The 18,517-nt window shown below is 38.2% G+C and overlaps 1 protein-coding gene and 1 long non-coding RNA gene across 3 annotated transcripts; both read right to left on the bottom strand.

The window, feature by feature from the left end:
• Nucleotides 1-6: 6 nt before the first annotated feature.
• Nucleotides 7-1,713, bottom strand: LOC122065939 (amino acid transporter ANT1-like; the record flags this gene model as incomplete). Its single annotated transcript, XM_042629773.1, has 1 exon — nt 7-1,713. A coding segment is annotated over exon 1 (1,171 nt), but the record flags the coding sequence as incomplete, so codon positions are not given.
• Nucleotides 1,714-3,005: 1,292 nt separating this feature from the next.
• On the bottom strand, nt 3,006-7,645 carry LOC122065940. Of its 2 annotated transcripts, XR_006136162.1 has the most exons (3): nt 7,379-7,641; nt 3,738-7,250; nt 3,006-3,617 (listed from the first exon to the last, which is right to left on the bottom strand). It is a non-coding gene; the product is annotated as an uncharacterized LOC122065940 (long non-coding RNA). The 2 variants fall into 2 exon arrangements; XR_006136161.1 differs by having other exon boundaries at nt 3,006-7,250; nt 7,379-7,645.
• Between the last annotated feature and the right edge of the window lie 10,872 nt (nt 7,646-18,517).

Genomic DNA, 18,517 nt, shown 5'->3' with positions numbered 1-18,517 from the left:
ACAAACGCAGAGAATCCCCAAAGAAGATGAGATGAAACAATGCCGGCAAGAAGAAGGAGAGCAGTGCGCATAACGTGCTCCCCACCAATGACACAAACACACCAAAACTAGGGACCTTCGAAGCTAGCATCACTGCCACCAACACCACAAGGGCTCTGCTTATATACACCAAATACATCTCTGTTGCTCCTCCTCTGCCTGAATTGTAATGGCAAAGTTTCTGAAACCACTCACTTTGTTTCAGCTTTTCCTCTATGATCTCATTGATAGGGTGCAACATGATTGGGAATGTGAAAGTCAGTCCCAAACATAGCCCAACCTTGACAGCCGCAGCAGACCAATCATTTGGAAGATTGAGGGTTATAATGTCTCTGGTTTGATCTCCATAAGCCAAATAACCAAATAACCCAAACAACACATAGACAAGCGTTATCCCTAAGAAAGCCATTCCAAGCACCCATGGAAATCTCTTCCTTTCTCTCATAGACCTCTCCAAAGCCAATGTCATACCAACACCCTCAAAACAAAACACAGCAACGCCCCCGGCGAATGGAAACGCTGCAAAGCTTGTAATCATTTTCCTCTCAGAAAATCCGTCGAACAGTTGGAGGTCTTGCTTCATAACAACCGCCATTGCCAGTATATTACATATATCAGCGAAGATACTAAAAGGGGCGAGAGCAGAGAGGGAACGAATCCAAGAGAGAGTAATTTCGATTGGGACAAGAAGGAATATAATCGAAGAGAAGCTGAGGTTGTGGGTTCTGAATATAGATGACAAATTCTGACCTATGAAGACAAGATAAGCTACAGCACCTCCGAATTGCGAGACTACTATGAGGGATTCGGTGAAGTACCGACCTGATCTTCCGAATGCTTTGTAACCCAGATACCCATATGTCTGAATTTCATCGCATTCATCACCAGATGATGATGAGGTAGAAGCTAATCTACTCCTGCAATGAACTACGAGAAGCATACAGTAATAAGTGGAGATGCCTGCGATGGTTACTCCTAGAGCTCCTGCGAGGCAACCTGCAACCTTGAAAGCATAAGGGAGGCCTAAGGCGCCTGTGCCGATGATGGCAACTATGATGTTTCCAAACGTTTGAGCCCACGAAGAGGTCCCTGCAGCAGAATTTCCAAGAAGAGGAACCTCTCCTGCTTCCTTCGCCATCACTGACAGAGACCCAAGTTGAGATTCGGCACTGCAAACGTGAATTGAAATTGAAACCCAATTAATAACAAAAGCTAACACAGCTCAGTAACCCATCGAAATCCGAAAAGGGTTGAACTGTTTCCATGATTGGTCTTCATTTTGCCCTTCAAAATCTGAAAAGGGTTGAACTGTTTCCATGAATGGTCTTCAATTTGTGCTTTGATTGATCGACACATCAGAAAGCAAAGATACGAGGCGACATTTCCGCAAGGGTCTCTGTTCTGTACACTGTTGGTGATCGTGACAAGTTTTGGCAGTCAATGAGATTCGAAGATTCGCAGATTCGATCCAGGGCAGCGTCTTTTGGCCTGTATCAAATTTGTCTCCCAATTTTCCAATACAAATCAGTTCTCTAACTAACGAATGGTGATCTGTAGCAGCACGGAGGACGCGGATAGTTAACCGGCCTCATTGTCGGGCAGGCCCTGGTTTCGGTTTGAGAATGGCGATCACCTGGTCGTATCGATCGTACACGCTTTAACCCTTATCCCATTTTCTGTCATTATATGAGGTTATCCCATTTTCTGTCATTATATGAGTAAAGAGGGGTATATTTAGAAGTAAAAAAGGACGACGGTTTAATGTTTACAGATACGATTAGATAATTTTATAAGCGTTTCAATCTCGGTTTTGTTGGGTTGAGAAAAAGGGACAAAAACCAAACTATTAGACTTCGTTTGATTGCAATGGGAATTTAAAAGGAAAGGAAGTAAAATTTTCATACTTTAAAAATTATTTATAATCATTATCCCATATGATTTTATAAACTATTTAATTTTTTTAACCATATTTAGTAATGACATATTTTATAAGTAATTTTTATTTTACACATTATAGCAAAGGGTTTTAGATGCAAAACAAAGTGAAATTTTATAACCAAATATGGAATTATTTGAAGTCAATGTTAAAATCACATGAGTAATGATTACATATATTTCTTTTTTAAGTATGAAAATTTCAATTTCCTTCATTTCCTTTTAATTCCCCTTACAATCAAACATAGCCTAAAGAACGAAAGATTACGATATGGAATGAAATTGATTCAACCAATACGGTTGGGAATGAGAAACCAAATCCATTGAGGCCCTGTTTGTTTGCTGGACAAAAAAGGGTAGGAAAAGATAGAAAGAGAGATTTCAATCGATATGGTATGATTTACCACTGATTTTCCTTAAAAAATGGATTTTAGGACTTTTTTTCAACCTGGCCCATACCATTCAACCGTTATGGTGTCAGCCACGTATCAAGATCATAGATCATTATGGATTTTCTATATTAGGCATTTAGATACCGATACTTAGAACCATCTCTCTCAATCCTTCCAAAGTTCCCCTTTTCCTTGATTCTATTTGTGTTCTTGAGCTTATCTCCATGGTCATCTTCATCTAACCTTTTTTATTTTTTTGTCTTGTTTTTTTTTTCCCCCCTTAAGATCAGCAAGAATATATTAAAGAATGAAAGAGAAATAGGCCAAAGCCATACAAAAGAATGAACAAAACTAAGCTCTCTAATCCACTTTCGGCATTGCCATCAGCAGAAAAGAGAGCCAAGATAGAGAAAATCAAAAAACTTCAAAAAGTCTAGATTATAAAAATCGAAATCTCGGTTTCCCAACTGCATCCCATTCTATATCATCGTGTGAGCACCGTGCTTTCCCTTGCCATACCGATGAGGATTTATTAGCCGCCGCATGTCTCGCTAGTTTATCTGCAACAACATTCACTTCTCTAAAACAATGACGAATTTTCCACTGAATGATGTTCAAGTAGCCTAAGAGATTAATCCATTTTTGAGTGAAATACCACAAAATGGATTTCTTGTCAATACATCAGACTACAACTCTAGAATCACATTTCACTTCAATCCAAAGTAAATTTAGGTCTTTAGCTAATTTTATAGCTTCAAGAAAGCCGCAAATTCAGCATATAAATCAGAAGATAAACCTTGGAAAGTGGAGAAACAAATCAAAGGTTTCCATTCATGATTTCGGAAAGTATCCCCAACACCTGACATACCTGGATTCCCTAATGAACATCCATCAACATTAATCTCGATACATCCTAATGGAGGCCGATTCCAGAAGATCTCCATGATGTCCTTAGCATGAGATATTGTTCTTGTCAGATGAAGTGAAACAGATAGCATAAGATCCCTCATTGATTTGATTGCTACCGGATAGATATTGGATAAACCTTGTAAATCCATGAGAACATCTTTAACCACTAAGGAGGGAGTCTTGCAAATGCTCTCATAGAGTCTTCGATTCCTTTCCAGCCAAACCTAATAAAGAGTACTCAAAAAAGCAACCTTCCAGATTTGCTTCAAAGGAGATACTAGAGGCTTCCTCTTCCACCATGAAAAGAGCTCTTGAATAGAAGGGAAACCTTGCCAACGTAACCTAAAAATATCCAAAAATTCTGACCAAATTAAAGTTGAGAATTGACAGCTCAAAAAAATGTGATGCAAAGATTCAGAGCCTGCATGACAAAGAGTGCAATGAGAGACCATCATCACCGACCTAGCCATCACCTACTCATCAGTGGGAAGACGCCTATGCATCAAATACCAAATAAAAGTGGAAACATGAGGGGTGTAGTGCTTATCCCAAACAACACTACACCAGGGAACATGAGGGGATTTAGACCTTAACCCTTCCTGATGCGGCAAAAATTGACTGGATGATCTTCCCTGCGGTTCCTGGTGCTCCAACCGACCTGCATAGAAGAGAGGACAGGGGAGAGCCGGGCTGACCCGACAGGGGACTCTCTGATGCCCAAGTCAAATCTTTCTACAGCAAATGTTCAAGAGAGTTTTTTCAGTAAAAGAAGTGATCGATCCCCATGATAGAGGCTTACCGTGATATTTATAGGTTGTTGATGGAGGGAGAATGGGAGACGTTTGTGTAGAGTCCTATTTAGGCGTAGAGTCCTTGTGGGGAGTGGCTCTGTGATTCTGGGAATATTCTAGGTCCTAAGGTATTCCAGGGGAATATCCCCCTCTTATCTTGGAGATGCCAACCGTGTGAGGGATAGATGTCTCTGGTGACGTGTAGTGGATAGTCCTGTCCTTGTGAACAAGAATCACGTTCCTTGAATATAAGAGTGGATGAGAGCACGTTTCTGGGAAATTTGTTGTTGATGCCAGGCCGAGGTGGCAGCACGGCCAGATGAGGGGCCGAGGTGGAAGCACGACCTGATAGGGGGCCGAGGAAAAAGCACGGTCTGATGGAGGGCCGAGGTAGCAGCACGACCCAATGAGGGCTAAGGTGGCAGCTCGGACTGATGTAGGGACGAGGTAGCTGCACGGCCAGATGGAGGGCCGAGGTGGCAGCACGGCCAGATAAGGTACCACTAGCATTGGCCAGGACACTCCTTGCCCGTGTCATGGTAGGGGAAAAATACCCTTATCACTTCCCCAAGCCGATCTCATAGAGAAAGAGCCTGATTGAATAAGAGTCCATACTCTACGATCCTGATAAGCCACTGCAAGAAGAGGGTAATCCTTGGCTCGATTACAGATATTTAGCAACAATGGGTCATGAACCATCCGAATATCCCATCTCCCATTCTGACTGATGTCCGATACTTTGGCCCTCAAAGGAATATCAGACGAAAATGGAACCATCTCAAAAATCGGCTTCTCAGTGAAGCACCTATCCGACCAAGAGTTAATTGAGGTACCGGTCCCTACCACCCATTGCTCCTTGGAGTAAAGAAAACTCCACACACTTTTAATTCCAGGCCAAATGGACGAGCACACATAGGAATATTTTGGGACTCCATCCTGAGTTAGAAAACGACCTCTTAAGAAAGAGGTTGTATTGGAGGGATCACTTTTAATGTACCAAGCCAGTTTCACTAGCATAGCATTATTTATATCTTTCAATCGTCTTATGCCCAAACCACCCTCCACCTTCGGCTTACAAACACTTGACCATTTCATTGTAATAGCTTTGAAAGATTCCAAATCACCACTCCAGATAAAGTTCTTCATTCATCTCTCCATATGTAAAATGGTAGAGGTTGGCCAGCGATAAATTGCAAAGTTATGGATTGGAACACTGCACATCACAAATTTAATGAGCTCAATTCTACCAGCCAAAGAGAGCATCCTACCTTTCCATCCTGCCAATCTCACCTTGAATTTATCAACCAAAGGCATAATACAATCTCTTTTAACTCTGCCTTTGAAAATTTCCACACCCAAATAACAAGTGGGAAATTTACACTCAGGAATGGCAATCACCTCTTTGATTCTTCTTTTCCTTTGAGCTGGAATTTTTCCAAAGAACACCTTGCTCTTCTCTATACTAATAATCTGACCCAAATATAATTGATAATGATCCAGAAACCTTTTGAGGTGTTTGACTCCTCTAATCTCTGCAGAAGTGAATATGAAAATATCATCCACATATAACAGATGAGATGGAGTCAGTGTATTCCTTGGATCTGTCAACGTCCTGATCTTCTTCTCAAATATAAGCAGCCTGAGTCCACGGCATAAGACTTCCTCAACGATAATAAAGAGGATGGGGGAAAGAGGATCACCTTGTCGCAACCCCCTTTCCACCCCAAAGAAACCCACAAGATTGCCATTGATCAAAACAGACAATCTAGTAGAGATTAGAATTTGGTGCAGACGATCAATAAAAGTCTGAGAAAACCAAACTTGCGCATAACATCAAACAGAAAATCCAATCCAATGTGCCATACACCTTAAAATTTAACTTCAAAGTAAGACCGCCCCCAAAAGATTTAGGATGCATCAAATTTTTCAATTCAGAAGCCAAACAAATATTGGAAGAAATCTTTCCCCTCTGAAAAACACCATGTTCCTCTGAGATCAATCTCGGGAGAAGTTTAGATAATCACATAGCAATAATTTTGGGAATTATTTTGGGGAAAAAATTCCCAAGACAGATGGGGCGAAACTGACTAACCTTACAGGCGCCAACAATTTTAGAAATTAGAGCCAAAAAATTAGAGTTTACTCCTTTTGGGATGACCCTTTCAGCAAAAAAATTGTTAACAGCAGAACATACCTCTGGGCCTACAATGTTCCAGCAAGACCGATAGAAAGTCTCAGGAAAACCGTTAGGCCCTGGAGCACTGTTGGGATCAAAGTCAAAAACCGCCGCCTTGATCTCCTCTACAGACGGAGAAGCCAAAAGAGCACCATTGCCCTCAGCATTCACAACTTTAGGGATACAACTCAGAATATCCATAGCAACTGCGGTGCCTCTTTTATGAAAATTCTCAAATGATCAGACAAAAACTTGCCAATGCCCACGGGAGTAGAAATAACCCCTCCATTACCATCCTGGATCTCTTTGATCTGATTCCTTGCCCGACAAAGCTTCGTTGACCTGTGAAAAAAATTGTAATCGCAACCCCCATGACGAAGCCATTTCAAGCGAGACTTTTCAGACCAAACCTTCTCTTGAAGCAAGATAGCCTTTTCATAAGCCTTTTTCGCTGCAAATTCCGAATCCAATAGACCCCCATCCGTACTATTGAACTCGATCTTGGAACGAACCCCTTCCAACTCCAATTTAGTTTTAGACACCTCCTCGTCAGCATTAGGAAAAGCATCTTTAGCCCAAACCTTCAAACACACCTTGAGCCTTTTTAGTTTTGCCACCACCCTAAACATCGGAGTCTCAATACATGGAACCTCCCGGGAAGAACGACCCACCTGCTCAAAATCCTGATGTTTCGACCAAAATCGCTCCATACGGAAAGGCACATTAGCAGGGCGTGATATCCCTAAAGATATTTCAATTCCGCACTATTTCACTTTCTTATTTTTCTGCAGGCTTCACGATTATGAGGAAGACTATGATTGACTAGTTTACTCTTCTTACAAGAAAAGTAAATTTACCTTAGAGAAAAGAGTGCAATGTCGGTTTTTGAAAATAGAATTTGAATCGGCAATGTGGATCATCCTCAAATCAGCAGTCCTAGTGAGGATAGGACGGAGGAATCACAGGCGCAAAACCAGTCGATTCTAGTGGTTGCTTGCTATCGATTCTCTGTTTCACCTCAAATTGAAACAGAGATTAGTAGATACAAAGAAAAGGATTTTCGAAAGAAAAAATAAAATAAAATAAAATAAAGCCAAACATGCATCTACGATTTTTATAAAGATGAAGCAACTGACCTGAAACGGAGTGTCCGGAGCTCAACGATGCAACACTGGTTCTGTTTGGAGTCGCTAGGTTGGAGCACATAAGAGGAAAGGTAAAGATGAGGTTAGGGAAAAAGAGAAGTGATCGAAGATGGGTTAGGGTTTCACGGTAGAAGGCAAAGACAGAGAGCACGGGATTGGGAATTTGAGTGCGGGAAAACTTTCGAATTCCATTCCAATCACGTATTATATGATATATTTTGGTTAAAAACAAAAATTACTTATTGGGGTCCTAGATAAAAGCGCCACTGAACATTTTTGCCTGCAAAACACTAGTATTAACTTGAGAGGCGGAAGATAAACCGCCCCTATTGGATACTTGATACTCATATTCTAATTATAAAAATTTAATTATTGTGGCGGATCAAATAAACCGCCCATATGGCCTACACTTTAGCATCGAACTATAAAAACCGCCCTTGTATCCTTTTCTATAGTGGCAGATAAACAATCTGCCTGCCCCTTATTTGATATAATTTCTATTTGAAAATCGATCACTAATGGGGTGGATACAAAATATTGTCCTTATTGGATAATTTTTAATGGTCGAAAATAAATCTGTTCCTATACGACATATGATTTCTTATATTTTAATTAGAAAAATTATATCTATTGGGGCGTACATGAAATACCGCCCCTACTGTATCACCTTTAGAGGCTAATAAATAAAACCGCTCCTGTTATAAAACATTTAGAGACCAATAAATAAAATCACCCCTAAATAATACCTTTTAGTGATGGATAATAAAATCGTCTCTAATAAATAGAACTGTCTATAAAAACATATTTTTAGTGGCAGAAGAAAAAAACCGCCCCTAAATCCGCCTATATTGACCCTTTTTTTTTTTTCTTTTGTAGTCGTAGGAGATGAGGATCTTTGCTGCACTTGAGTAAAACCCACAAGCGATTGCATGGTTGCTTGATCTTCCAAGTCATAGTGAACTACCACCGTCCTTCCATTATCAAAGCATGACATCGTGGGATGTAACTTGTTCTCCCTCACCCAACACAATTGCAATGTTGCCACTTTGACAACAAGATGGGCCCACCTCCATGCTGTTCTCCACGTCCACATTGGCCTGAGTTGTTTGAAAGTCCTCACCAGATCGACTGTGATTGAGTAGAGCTTGAGGAGAGCTCTAAAGAGGCACGGTACCAGCTATAGAATTGATATCTCTCCTCTCATTGGTTACATCGTCCAACAATATATGGGAATACCCAATAAATCGTGGAGAAGAAACTCACGCTAGGGAAAACAACTCCACCAATATTTTCCAAAATAGAATTCTGACGCACCATACTTTGCATAACAGGATGCTGATGCACCACCGGCCTCCACTCCCGGGAATGGCGCAACCTAGCAGGTCGGTCCTCTTCCTCCTGGACCACCGGAGGGCCATCCATGGCAGTGCCCTTACAGCCAACCATATGCAGTGTGACCATACCTACGGCAAACAGAACACCAAGACATAGGATTTTCAAATATCACTTGTTGTTTAAAGATAAAAATTTCAGCGGAATCTGTAAGAATATTCTTTAGAATATTCTCTATTGTTGTCCCATATGCCAATTAAGTTATTGACTGATATTAATCTCATAGAATTGGATTTCAAATAGGAAACTCACTCCTCATCAAATTAGGGAAAAGAGTCCTACCCTATTTGCACACCTTGATGGGAGAGTGCAAAATTTTACATAATAGGACTCTAGGTCCTCATCCTACTCTAACGTCGATCTCATTATTGGTTCTATCACCAAGAGAGCATTAAGGGAGTTAGTGGGAGAAACCTAGAAGATCCATTGTGTTCATGATTAGGATTGTAGGGATAAAGATACAGGAAGAATATAACGGCGGCAAATTCTTCACAGTCGATGGTGAACGGTATGCGTCGACCCTTATAGTTTAATTTTGTGATTCAATGATTGTATGGCAAGATTCTATCTGTTGTTATTAAAAGGAACAACATCCTTCAAATGGTATCCGAGTTGTATGATTACGCCGATGCGTTCTTAAATCACATGGAGAGTACTGTTCATGAATAATATTTAGTACTGTTTAGTTCCCATTTTATGATTAAAAAAAAAAAAAGGTGGGTGAGGTTCAGCTAACTGTTCACAGCACTGTTCATGAATAGTGCTGGTACTATTCCTGACACTGTTTATGAACAGTGCCGATACTATTTACAGCACAGTAAATGACACTATTCATGAACAGTGCCGATTACTGTTCATGATAGTACTGGACCCATATTATGTTTGTATGGTCCAATTGATTGGATTGACTTGAATGTGATGAATTGTATTAATTTTTTATATTAATCCATATGATTCATGACCAATATTATACGGACAATTGCAAAATATTCTTTATGTTATTTACATGGGACTCACAAGTATTGAAAAGATTTAAACTCTAATTGTAAATTAAGGTTTATTTGTTATACTTTACCCAAGGGTTTATTTTGTATAATATAATTTAGGGTTTTGGGTTTGTGGCACCTTACTTTAAAAAAAAAAAAAAAAAAATCCATATGTGGGGTTTAATAAACTAAACCCATTATGAAAGCCCATATTATGGGATTTAATGAAATAAACCCATTTGTTATACTTTATTCAAGGGTTTATTTTGTATAATGTAATTTAGGGTTTTGGGTTTGTGGCACCTTACTTTAAAAAAAAAAAAAATATACCCATATGTGGGGTTTAATAAATTAAACCTATTCTGAAAGCCCATATTATGGGATTTAATGAAATAAACCCATTATGTAAGCTCATCTTCTCTTTATGCTCTATTTCTGATTATAATCATAATAGATATGGTTTCTTTGTACTCTCTACTTAAGTTTATATATATTTCATGAATTGTGCATTTATTTCTACTTATGCTCTATATTACCAACTGAATTTCTATATTTTTAGAATACTTTTTGGTAGAAATAGATAGTAATAGATATTGTCTATGTCTTTATGCATTATTTTAGAATACCTATGATGCTTGGATGACAATTTATGTTAAATTTAAATTGGAAGTGTATAATTTTCAATTTTAAATGCGTTTGGGGCATTAATAATTATGTGATTAAGTTGAATGGGAGTATCCATAGGTACACATTGTTCTTAATCACAACAATTATATATGTTAGCCTTAAATATAATCGTATCACACATTCAATTTCAATTTCAAACTTTAGGATCTTATGATGATAGTTATCTAACGGTCAAGATAGAATGAGAATATCCGCAAGTATACATTCTTGATTGACTACGTTGATTTATATATGATAATTTAACAGTTAAATGGGATGGGAATATCTACAGGTATACATCTTATTTGACCATTCTGACGACTTAAATATTTTACCCTAATGATGTCTTCCATCTAATGTAAAGTGAACCATTAGCATGTTACCATCTCGATCCCACAGGATAGATTGTAATGATGTAATATATTGCTTTTCTAGAATTTTAATATTCTATTACTGAAACTCAAAGCATGATGATTGATATGCATGTATTATTTACTCTTATTCATAGGTTTAACATCTATCCCTATTTCGAATAACGTTCCACTTCTGAATGGATCAAACTTTAATGACTGACATGAAGAATTTATTCATTACTTTGTTGCCATGGATCATGATTATGCCTTACGTAATGAGAAACCTGCTGCTCTCACTAATGAGAGTACTAATGATGAGGTTACATTACATAATTGGTGGGAACGTTCCAACCGTCTTTGCCTTTTATATATCAAGAAAACGATTAACAAGACTATCAAAAGCTCCATACCAACTTCTGAAAATGCAAAGGAATACCTAATCAATATAGAGAACCGTTTTGCTACTATTGATAAATCTTTGACTGGGACTTTGATAACCAAACTAGTAACAATGAAGTATATTGGTACTAATGGGATAGGGGACCATATTTCTGAAATGGAAAGTATCTGTGCATAACTAAAACCCCTCGAATTGATAATGAATGAAGGTTGCCTTGTCCAAATCATTCTGACTTCGCTTCCTCCTCGTTTTGGAACATTTAAGATCCACTACAATACAAATAAAGATAAGTGGACTCTGAATGAACTTCAAAGTATGTGCGTCCAAGAGAAAAGGAGATTGAATGACGAGGGAGGCCAGGAGGTCAATTTTGTATCCAACCAGAATAAAAGGAAGAGAGAAAATTTAAAAAAGAACAATGCATCAAAGAAAGCCTCCAATCTAAAGTCTAATGACAAGGAAAAAAAAACTTACAAGTTGAAGTGTTTCTTCTGTAAGAAAGTAGGACACCTTCAGAAAGACTGTCAGAAACACAAGACTTGGTTCGAAAAGAAGGGTAATGATTCTATCCTAGTATGTTTTCAAACCAATCTTGTTGATGTTCCTTATAATACTTGGTGGATTGATTCAGGAGCAATTGATCATATTTCTAATTCTATGCAGGGCTTTTTTACAACCCGAAAACCAAATCAATGTGAGAGTGTCGTCTACATGGGAAATCGGCAAGAGTCTGAAGTTCAATCCATCGGCACTTATAGACTCATTTTGGACACCGGATTCCAGTTGGACCTTATGGATACTCTTTATGTTCCTTCTATTTCTAGAAATTTAGTTTCATTATCGACACTTGATTGTGAAGGTTTTAAGTTTAATTTTGGTGATAAGGTTGTGAACGTTTTTAAAGACACCAATCTAGTTTGCACTAGATATTTATGTGGTAGTCTTTATAAACTTAATTTGGATTCTAATTTTTCTAAATCCATTCTTGCACTGCATGTGAATGTTGGATCAAAGCGTAAGTCCAACAATAATGATTCCTCATCCCTATGGCATAGACGTTTAGATCATATCTCTAGACCTAGAATGGAGAGGTTAGTGAAGCATCAAATATTGTCAAATCTAGACTTCACTGATTTCACCACTTGTATAGATTACATTAAAGGTAAGCAATCTAAGACAAATAAAGTTCCTACCAAAAGGACCAATTCACTTATGGAATTGACACACACTGACATTTGTGGCCATTTTGATCATTGTATAACTGATGAAAAATATTTCATCACCTTCATTAATGATTACTCACAATATTGTTATGTCTACTTATTAAAAGAAAAATCTGATGCTTTAAATGCTTTTGAAGTGTTCTGTGCTGAAGTCGAAAATAAGTTAAACAGAAATATTAAAACTGTGAGATCTGATAGAGGGGGTGAATATTATGGTAGACATACTGATGTAGGGCAAAGTGAAGGACCATTTACCCAATTTCTTAAGTTGAAGGGTATAACCCCCGAATACACAACTCCTGGTACACTTGAACAAAATGGGGCTACAGAAAGACGTAATCGTACCATTACAGATATGGTACATAGCATGATGAGCAACTCCTCATTACTTGAATTCTTGTGGAGCGAAGCATTAAAACAGTTGTGTATATCTTGAACCGGGTTCCTAGTAAGTCAGTTCTTAAAACTCCTTACGAGTTATGGAATGGAAGGAAACCTAGTTTAGGGCATTTACATGTATGGGGTTGTCCTGCTGAAGCTAAATTGTACAATCCACATGAAAGAAAACTTGACCCTAAAACCATAAGTTGTTACTTTATTGGTTATTGTCAGTGGTCAAAGGGTTACAGGTTTTATGCACCAACACACAGTACCAGAATTGTGGAAACTCGAACTGCTAGATTCTTAGAGGATGGTAACATTAGTGGGAGTGAGAAACCACGTAATGTGATATTTGAAGAACATCAAATTTCTTTACCGACTTATATACATCGCGATAACATTGTTGTTCCACGGGTGACTGTTCATAATGATCTAGTGGAACAACAAACTATAGAAGATGTACATATTCATCATGATGATGTTGTCCCACAGGTTACTATTGAAAATGATCCTATGGAACAACAAACTATTGAAGATGTATCACTCTATGATGTAGTTACCACTGATAATACAATGAATGTTTCTCAACTGAAAATTCAAGGAAGACCTTAGAGGGTTCGAAGGTTTGCTATTTCTGATGACTATATAGTATATCTCCAAGAATCAAAGTTTGATATTGGAATCAAGAATGACCCATTAACCTTTTCACAGGCCATAAACGATAATGATTCTCTTAAATGGGTAGATGCCATGAAAGATGAGATGAAGTTCATGAGTGACAATGATGTCTAGGTCTCGTTCAATTACAACGGGCTTTAAAGCGATTGATTGCAAATGGATATTTAAAACCAAACGTGACTCGAAGGGTAATATTGAGAGACATAAAGCTAGACTAGTTGTAAAGTGACTCACTCAGAAAGAAGGCATTGATTACCATGAAACCTTCTCTCCTGTCTCTAAGAAGGATTCTCTGAGAATCATATTGGCATTAGTAGCTCATTATGATCTAGAGCTTCACCAAATAGATGTGAAAACTGCATTCTTGAATGGGGATTTAGATGAGGAAGTCTACATGAACCAACCTAAGGGATTTAGTGATCAAGGAAAAGATAATCTAGTGTACAAACTTAATAAATCCATATACGGATTTAAACAAGCTTCCAGATAGTGGTATATTAAATTTAACCATATCATTGTTTTCTTTGGATTTGTTGAGAACATCTTTGATAGGTGTATATATCTGAAACTTAGTGGGAGTAAGTTTATAATTCTAGTCTTATATGTGGATGATATTTTACTTGCTAGTAATGATTTTTGTTTTTTGAGTGATACAAAGACCTTTCTTTCTAAGAACTTTGAAATGAAAGACATGGGTTTAGCTTCTTTCGTCATCGACATTGAGATATTTCATGATAGATCTCGTCGGATACTTGGGCTATCACAAAAAACCTATATTAACAAAGTTTTGGAAAGATATGGCATGATGAATTGCAAATCAGGTGTTTCCCCCATTATCAAAGGAGATAAGTCCAGTCTAAATCAATGCCCAAAGAATGATCTGGAAAGAGCACAAATGAAGGATATTCCCTATTCTTCCGCAGTAGGGAGTCTTATGTATGCAATGACTTGTACTCATCCAGACATCAGTTTTGCTGTTGATATATTAGGCAGATATGTGAGTAATCCTGACATGGATCATTGGGTTGCAGCAAAGAATGTGATGAGGTATTTAAAGGGGACTAGGGAGTACATGCTTACTTACAAAGCATCTGATCGGTTAGAAGTGATCGGATATTCAGACTCTGATTATGCAGGATGCCTCGACAGTAGGAAATCTACATCAGGATACATCTTTCTACTTGCTGGTGGGGTGATTTCTTGGAAGTCCAAGAAACAGACTTGTGTCTCTACTTCTACTATGGAAGCAGAGTTTGTGGCATGCTTTGAGGCCACATCTATGGCAAATTGGTTACGAAACTTTATCTCAAGACTTCGGGTTGTCAACACTATTTTGAAGCCACTGAGAATGTATTGTGACAATGTTGTTGCCGTATATTACTCCAAGAATGATAAGCATTTAAGTAGAGCAAATCATATTGGAGTAAAATACAACTTTGTGAAGGAATCAGTTCAGAAACAAGAAGTGTCTATTACACACATCAAGACAAGTCTGATGATTGCTGATCCTATGACCAAGGCATTAGCTCCTAAACACTTTATAGATATTGTAATGGACATGGGTTTATGTAAAGTCTGATATAATGGTCATATTATGTTAGACATTTTTACTTATTTATTTAAATGATCATGATATTTGTTGTTTCTGAATATTTCTCACTTTATTATCATGTGTACATATTTTATTTAATATATGTGAGATATTATGTTGGACCATTTACTTATAGACATTTCTAGTCTATTCCCTATTTTTACACCTGTTTGGATGAAGTTATTAGTGTTGTGACTAAGGAAGGGAGTATGTCGTTATATGATGTATAACCGCCATGATCCACATTAGTAGTTTTGTTCAAATATGGTATTATGATTCTGATGGCATAAAGTTGATGGGTTTACTTTCAAATACTGCAATATGATGTTAGAATCCAAATTATGTTTGAGATTATAATTATGTGGTCATATGGTTCAAGTGGGAGATTGTAAGAATATTCTCTATTATTGTCCCATATACCAATTAGGTAATTGAATGATACTAATCTCATAGAATTGGATTCCAAATAGGAAATCCACTCCTCGTCAAATTAAGGAAAAGAGTCATACCCTATTTGCACACCTTGGTGGGAGGGTGCAAAACTTTACATTATAGGACTTTAGGTCCTCCTCCTACTCTAACGTCAATCTCATTATTGGTTCCATCACCAAGAGAGCATTAAGGGAGCTAGTGGGAGAAACCTAGAAGATCCATTGTGTTCGTGTTTGGGATTGCAGGGATAAAGATACAGGAAGAATATAATGACGGCAAATTCTTCACAGTCGATGGTGAACGGTATGCATCGACCCTTATAGTTTAATTTTGTGATTCAATGATTGTATAGCAAGATCCTATCTGTTGTTATTAATAGGAATAACATCATTCATAATCAATTTGATCCTTCTCAACAAAATCTCCTCCACCCTAGGCACCGAGTCATCAACTTCAACGCAAACTAGCACAAAATGCCCACGCAAAGACTTGCGGGTTCAGCGATCAATAGCAACTGGAAGCCCCACCGCTTTGGCCAGAGTGAGAATGATTTCCTCATCCCAGTAATCTCGAGGAAGATCTGGGAATCGAATCCATTTTCAGCCGATGGAGACTATCCTGTTGAGAGGCATAGAAGTCTTGCTTCCATTGCGGCAAACGAAGCCTCTCTCTCCGATTTTAGCTTCAAATAAGTTAGATGAAGGCCACAATTGTGGATGTAACGAGAAGTAACCTATCCTCTAAAGGACTATTGGCTACATATATGTAGATTTCTAATGGAAATACCTATTGAGTTTATTGTAGGGATAACTACCTGATCTCTCTACCTAATTCAAAAGAAAAAAAAAATACAATGAAAAAGAAAAAGAAAAAGAAATAATAAAAATAACCCACGAAAGATCTGTCACCCCATTGACATTTATTGCAACAATAGTGAATTATCGACGACCTTCTGACAGCTGGCTACAATATCAGTAACTGCAACCTATCATTCGCAACCTACATTGGGATCATACATTAGATTGAAGACTTGGGTAAGGGGTAACTGGGTATATGCTAGACTGATGTTTGGGTATGGTAGGGGGGTTATCTTAACTTATTTAAGTGCGATCAACCCAACTTCCAGCGAAAAGTCCACCAACTAGTGGGGAGAGATGGAGAGGTAGGTAATAGCCCCCCTACCAATTGAGGATTCAAATTAGTTGGAAGTTATTTGGTTGCACACCGAGTAGAGAAACGACCATCATTCGAGATTATACACCTCCCAGAATCATAGGAGTTGGAAATCTAGATCTTGGTAATTTCATTAATGATATTTGTAAGAACAAAATTGGTTAAGGACTGCACATTCCAACATTTCCACTAAACATAGATTCAATAGTAAGATTCAGACACGATGGGGGTGACGTCATAGGAATGCAAAAATCGGGGAGAGTCTCAATTAGGGGTGTCAACCGGTCGGTCCGATCCAGTTTCGGCCGAGCTTAATCAGGCTTGAAGACTTTCAAATGCTGCACCGTGTCCGCCTATTTAACTAATCGGGTTTAGTTATTGAGGGCATGACATGCTTTATATTCGGTCGGTCAGCCTCGGGCTATGATCGGGCTACCTTAATCAGGCTTTAGTCGGGCCTTAACTGGGCTACGGACATGTTTAATGTTAAACAGGCTTTAACCGATTTTTAAATGGGCCCTCTTTAAAATGTGCTCTTATATTTTAGTCCGCTCATGCAAGCCAAAAAAAAAAATGACAATAAATCAATAAATGATACCAAATATAATCATTATTTAAAATATGAACATGTCTTTACTTTTTAGTTTCTACTCTTTAATATGGGGGGTAAAATAGGTATTCTACAATCATTAAAGGGATGGGTCAGGCCGGTGCATAACAGGCTGGTCTCGGTCGGGTGTTATTCGGTCGGTCTCGATCGGGCATCCGACGGTCCAAGTATCAAAACTGAGACTGACCGTTTGTAAACGGGCAGGGCTGAAGCCCGACATGTTTAATAAATGGTCCAGGCCGGGCCGATCTATAAACAGTCGATCCTAGTCGATTTAGTCGGGTCGGGCCACGAATTGACACCCCTAGTCGCAATCTAAGGATCATACAAAAAAGAAAATGAACAGCCAGACCCAAGGTTAGCACAAACCATACGTTGTAAATTTGGGAGAATTGTGGCAATACTATTCCAAATTCAATATCCCTTCTTATTCAGAGCATCCGAGTAAAAATGGAAGTTCACGAGAAATATTTAGCTTTCATTGATTGAGCCCAAAGGGAATCCTATTCATGGAACCAATGCGAACCTAATTTGAAAAGAAGAGCTTTATTATGAGAGGTAACATCTCTCAGGCCTAAACCACCCATGGAGATGGGGGAATAGATCCTTTTTCCAAGAAATAAGCTGAAGGTTCTTAGAAGAACCATTAGACACAGTCCAGAACCGAGAACAGACAGAATCAATACTTTGGTGAATCTCTTGGGGTAGGGCAAAACAAGACATCTAGTAAGATGGAATAGAGTAAAGGACCAATTGTACCAGAATTTTTTGTGCAGCAAAAGATAAAAGATTTGATTTCCAAGAGGACAATCTTCTATTCATCGTATCCACAATAAATTTAAAACTTGAAATTCGAGACGTAGGATTAATAAGATTTGTTCCAATATAAGTTGCATCCTTGAGAATTTCCTTGATACCATGGAGAGAACAAAGCCGGGATTTATCAGAATTAGCCACATTTGCACTAAAGAACATTCCCCTTTTAGAGAGACTAACATACTACCATGAAAGATTAGATAAGAGATCGAGCATCACTTTGATAGTCAAAAGGTCATCTAACGTAGCTTGACAAAAAATAAAAATATAATATGCGAACAATAAGTGAGATACCTCGAGTGCATTTTGGGCTATTTTGATTCCCTTAAACAAGTTAAGATTCCAATAAATAGAAAAGAGACGAGAAAGGACTTCCATCGCAGTAATAAACAAATAGGAGCTCAAAGGGCAGCCTATCTGATTTCTCTA

Source organism: Macadamia integrifolia, unplaced genomic scaffold (genome assembly GCF_013358625.1).
Source record: "Macadamia integrifolia cultivar HAES 741 unplaced genomic scaffold, SCU_Mint_v3 scaffold2155, whole genome shotgun sequence".
Lineage (NCBI taxonomy): Eukaryota > Viridiplantae > Streptophyta > Magnoliopsida > Proteales > Proteaceae > Macadamia > Macadamia integrifolia.
Note: the sequence above shows the minus strand (reverse complement) of the source record. Positions and strands in the feature narration are given on the sequence as shown.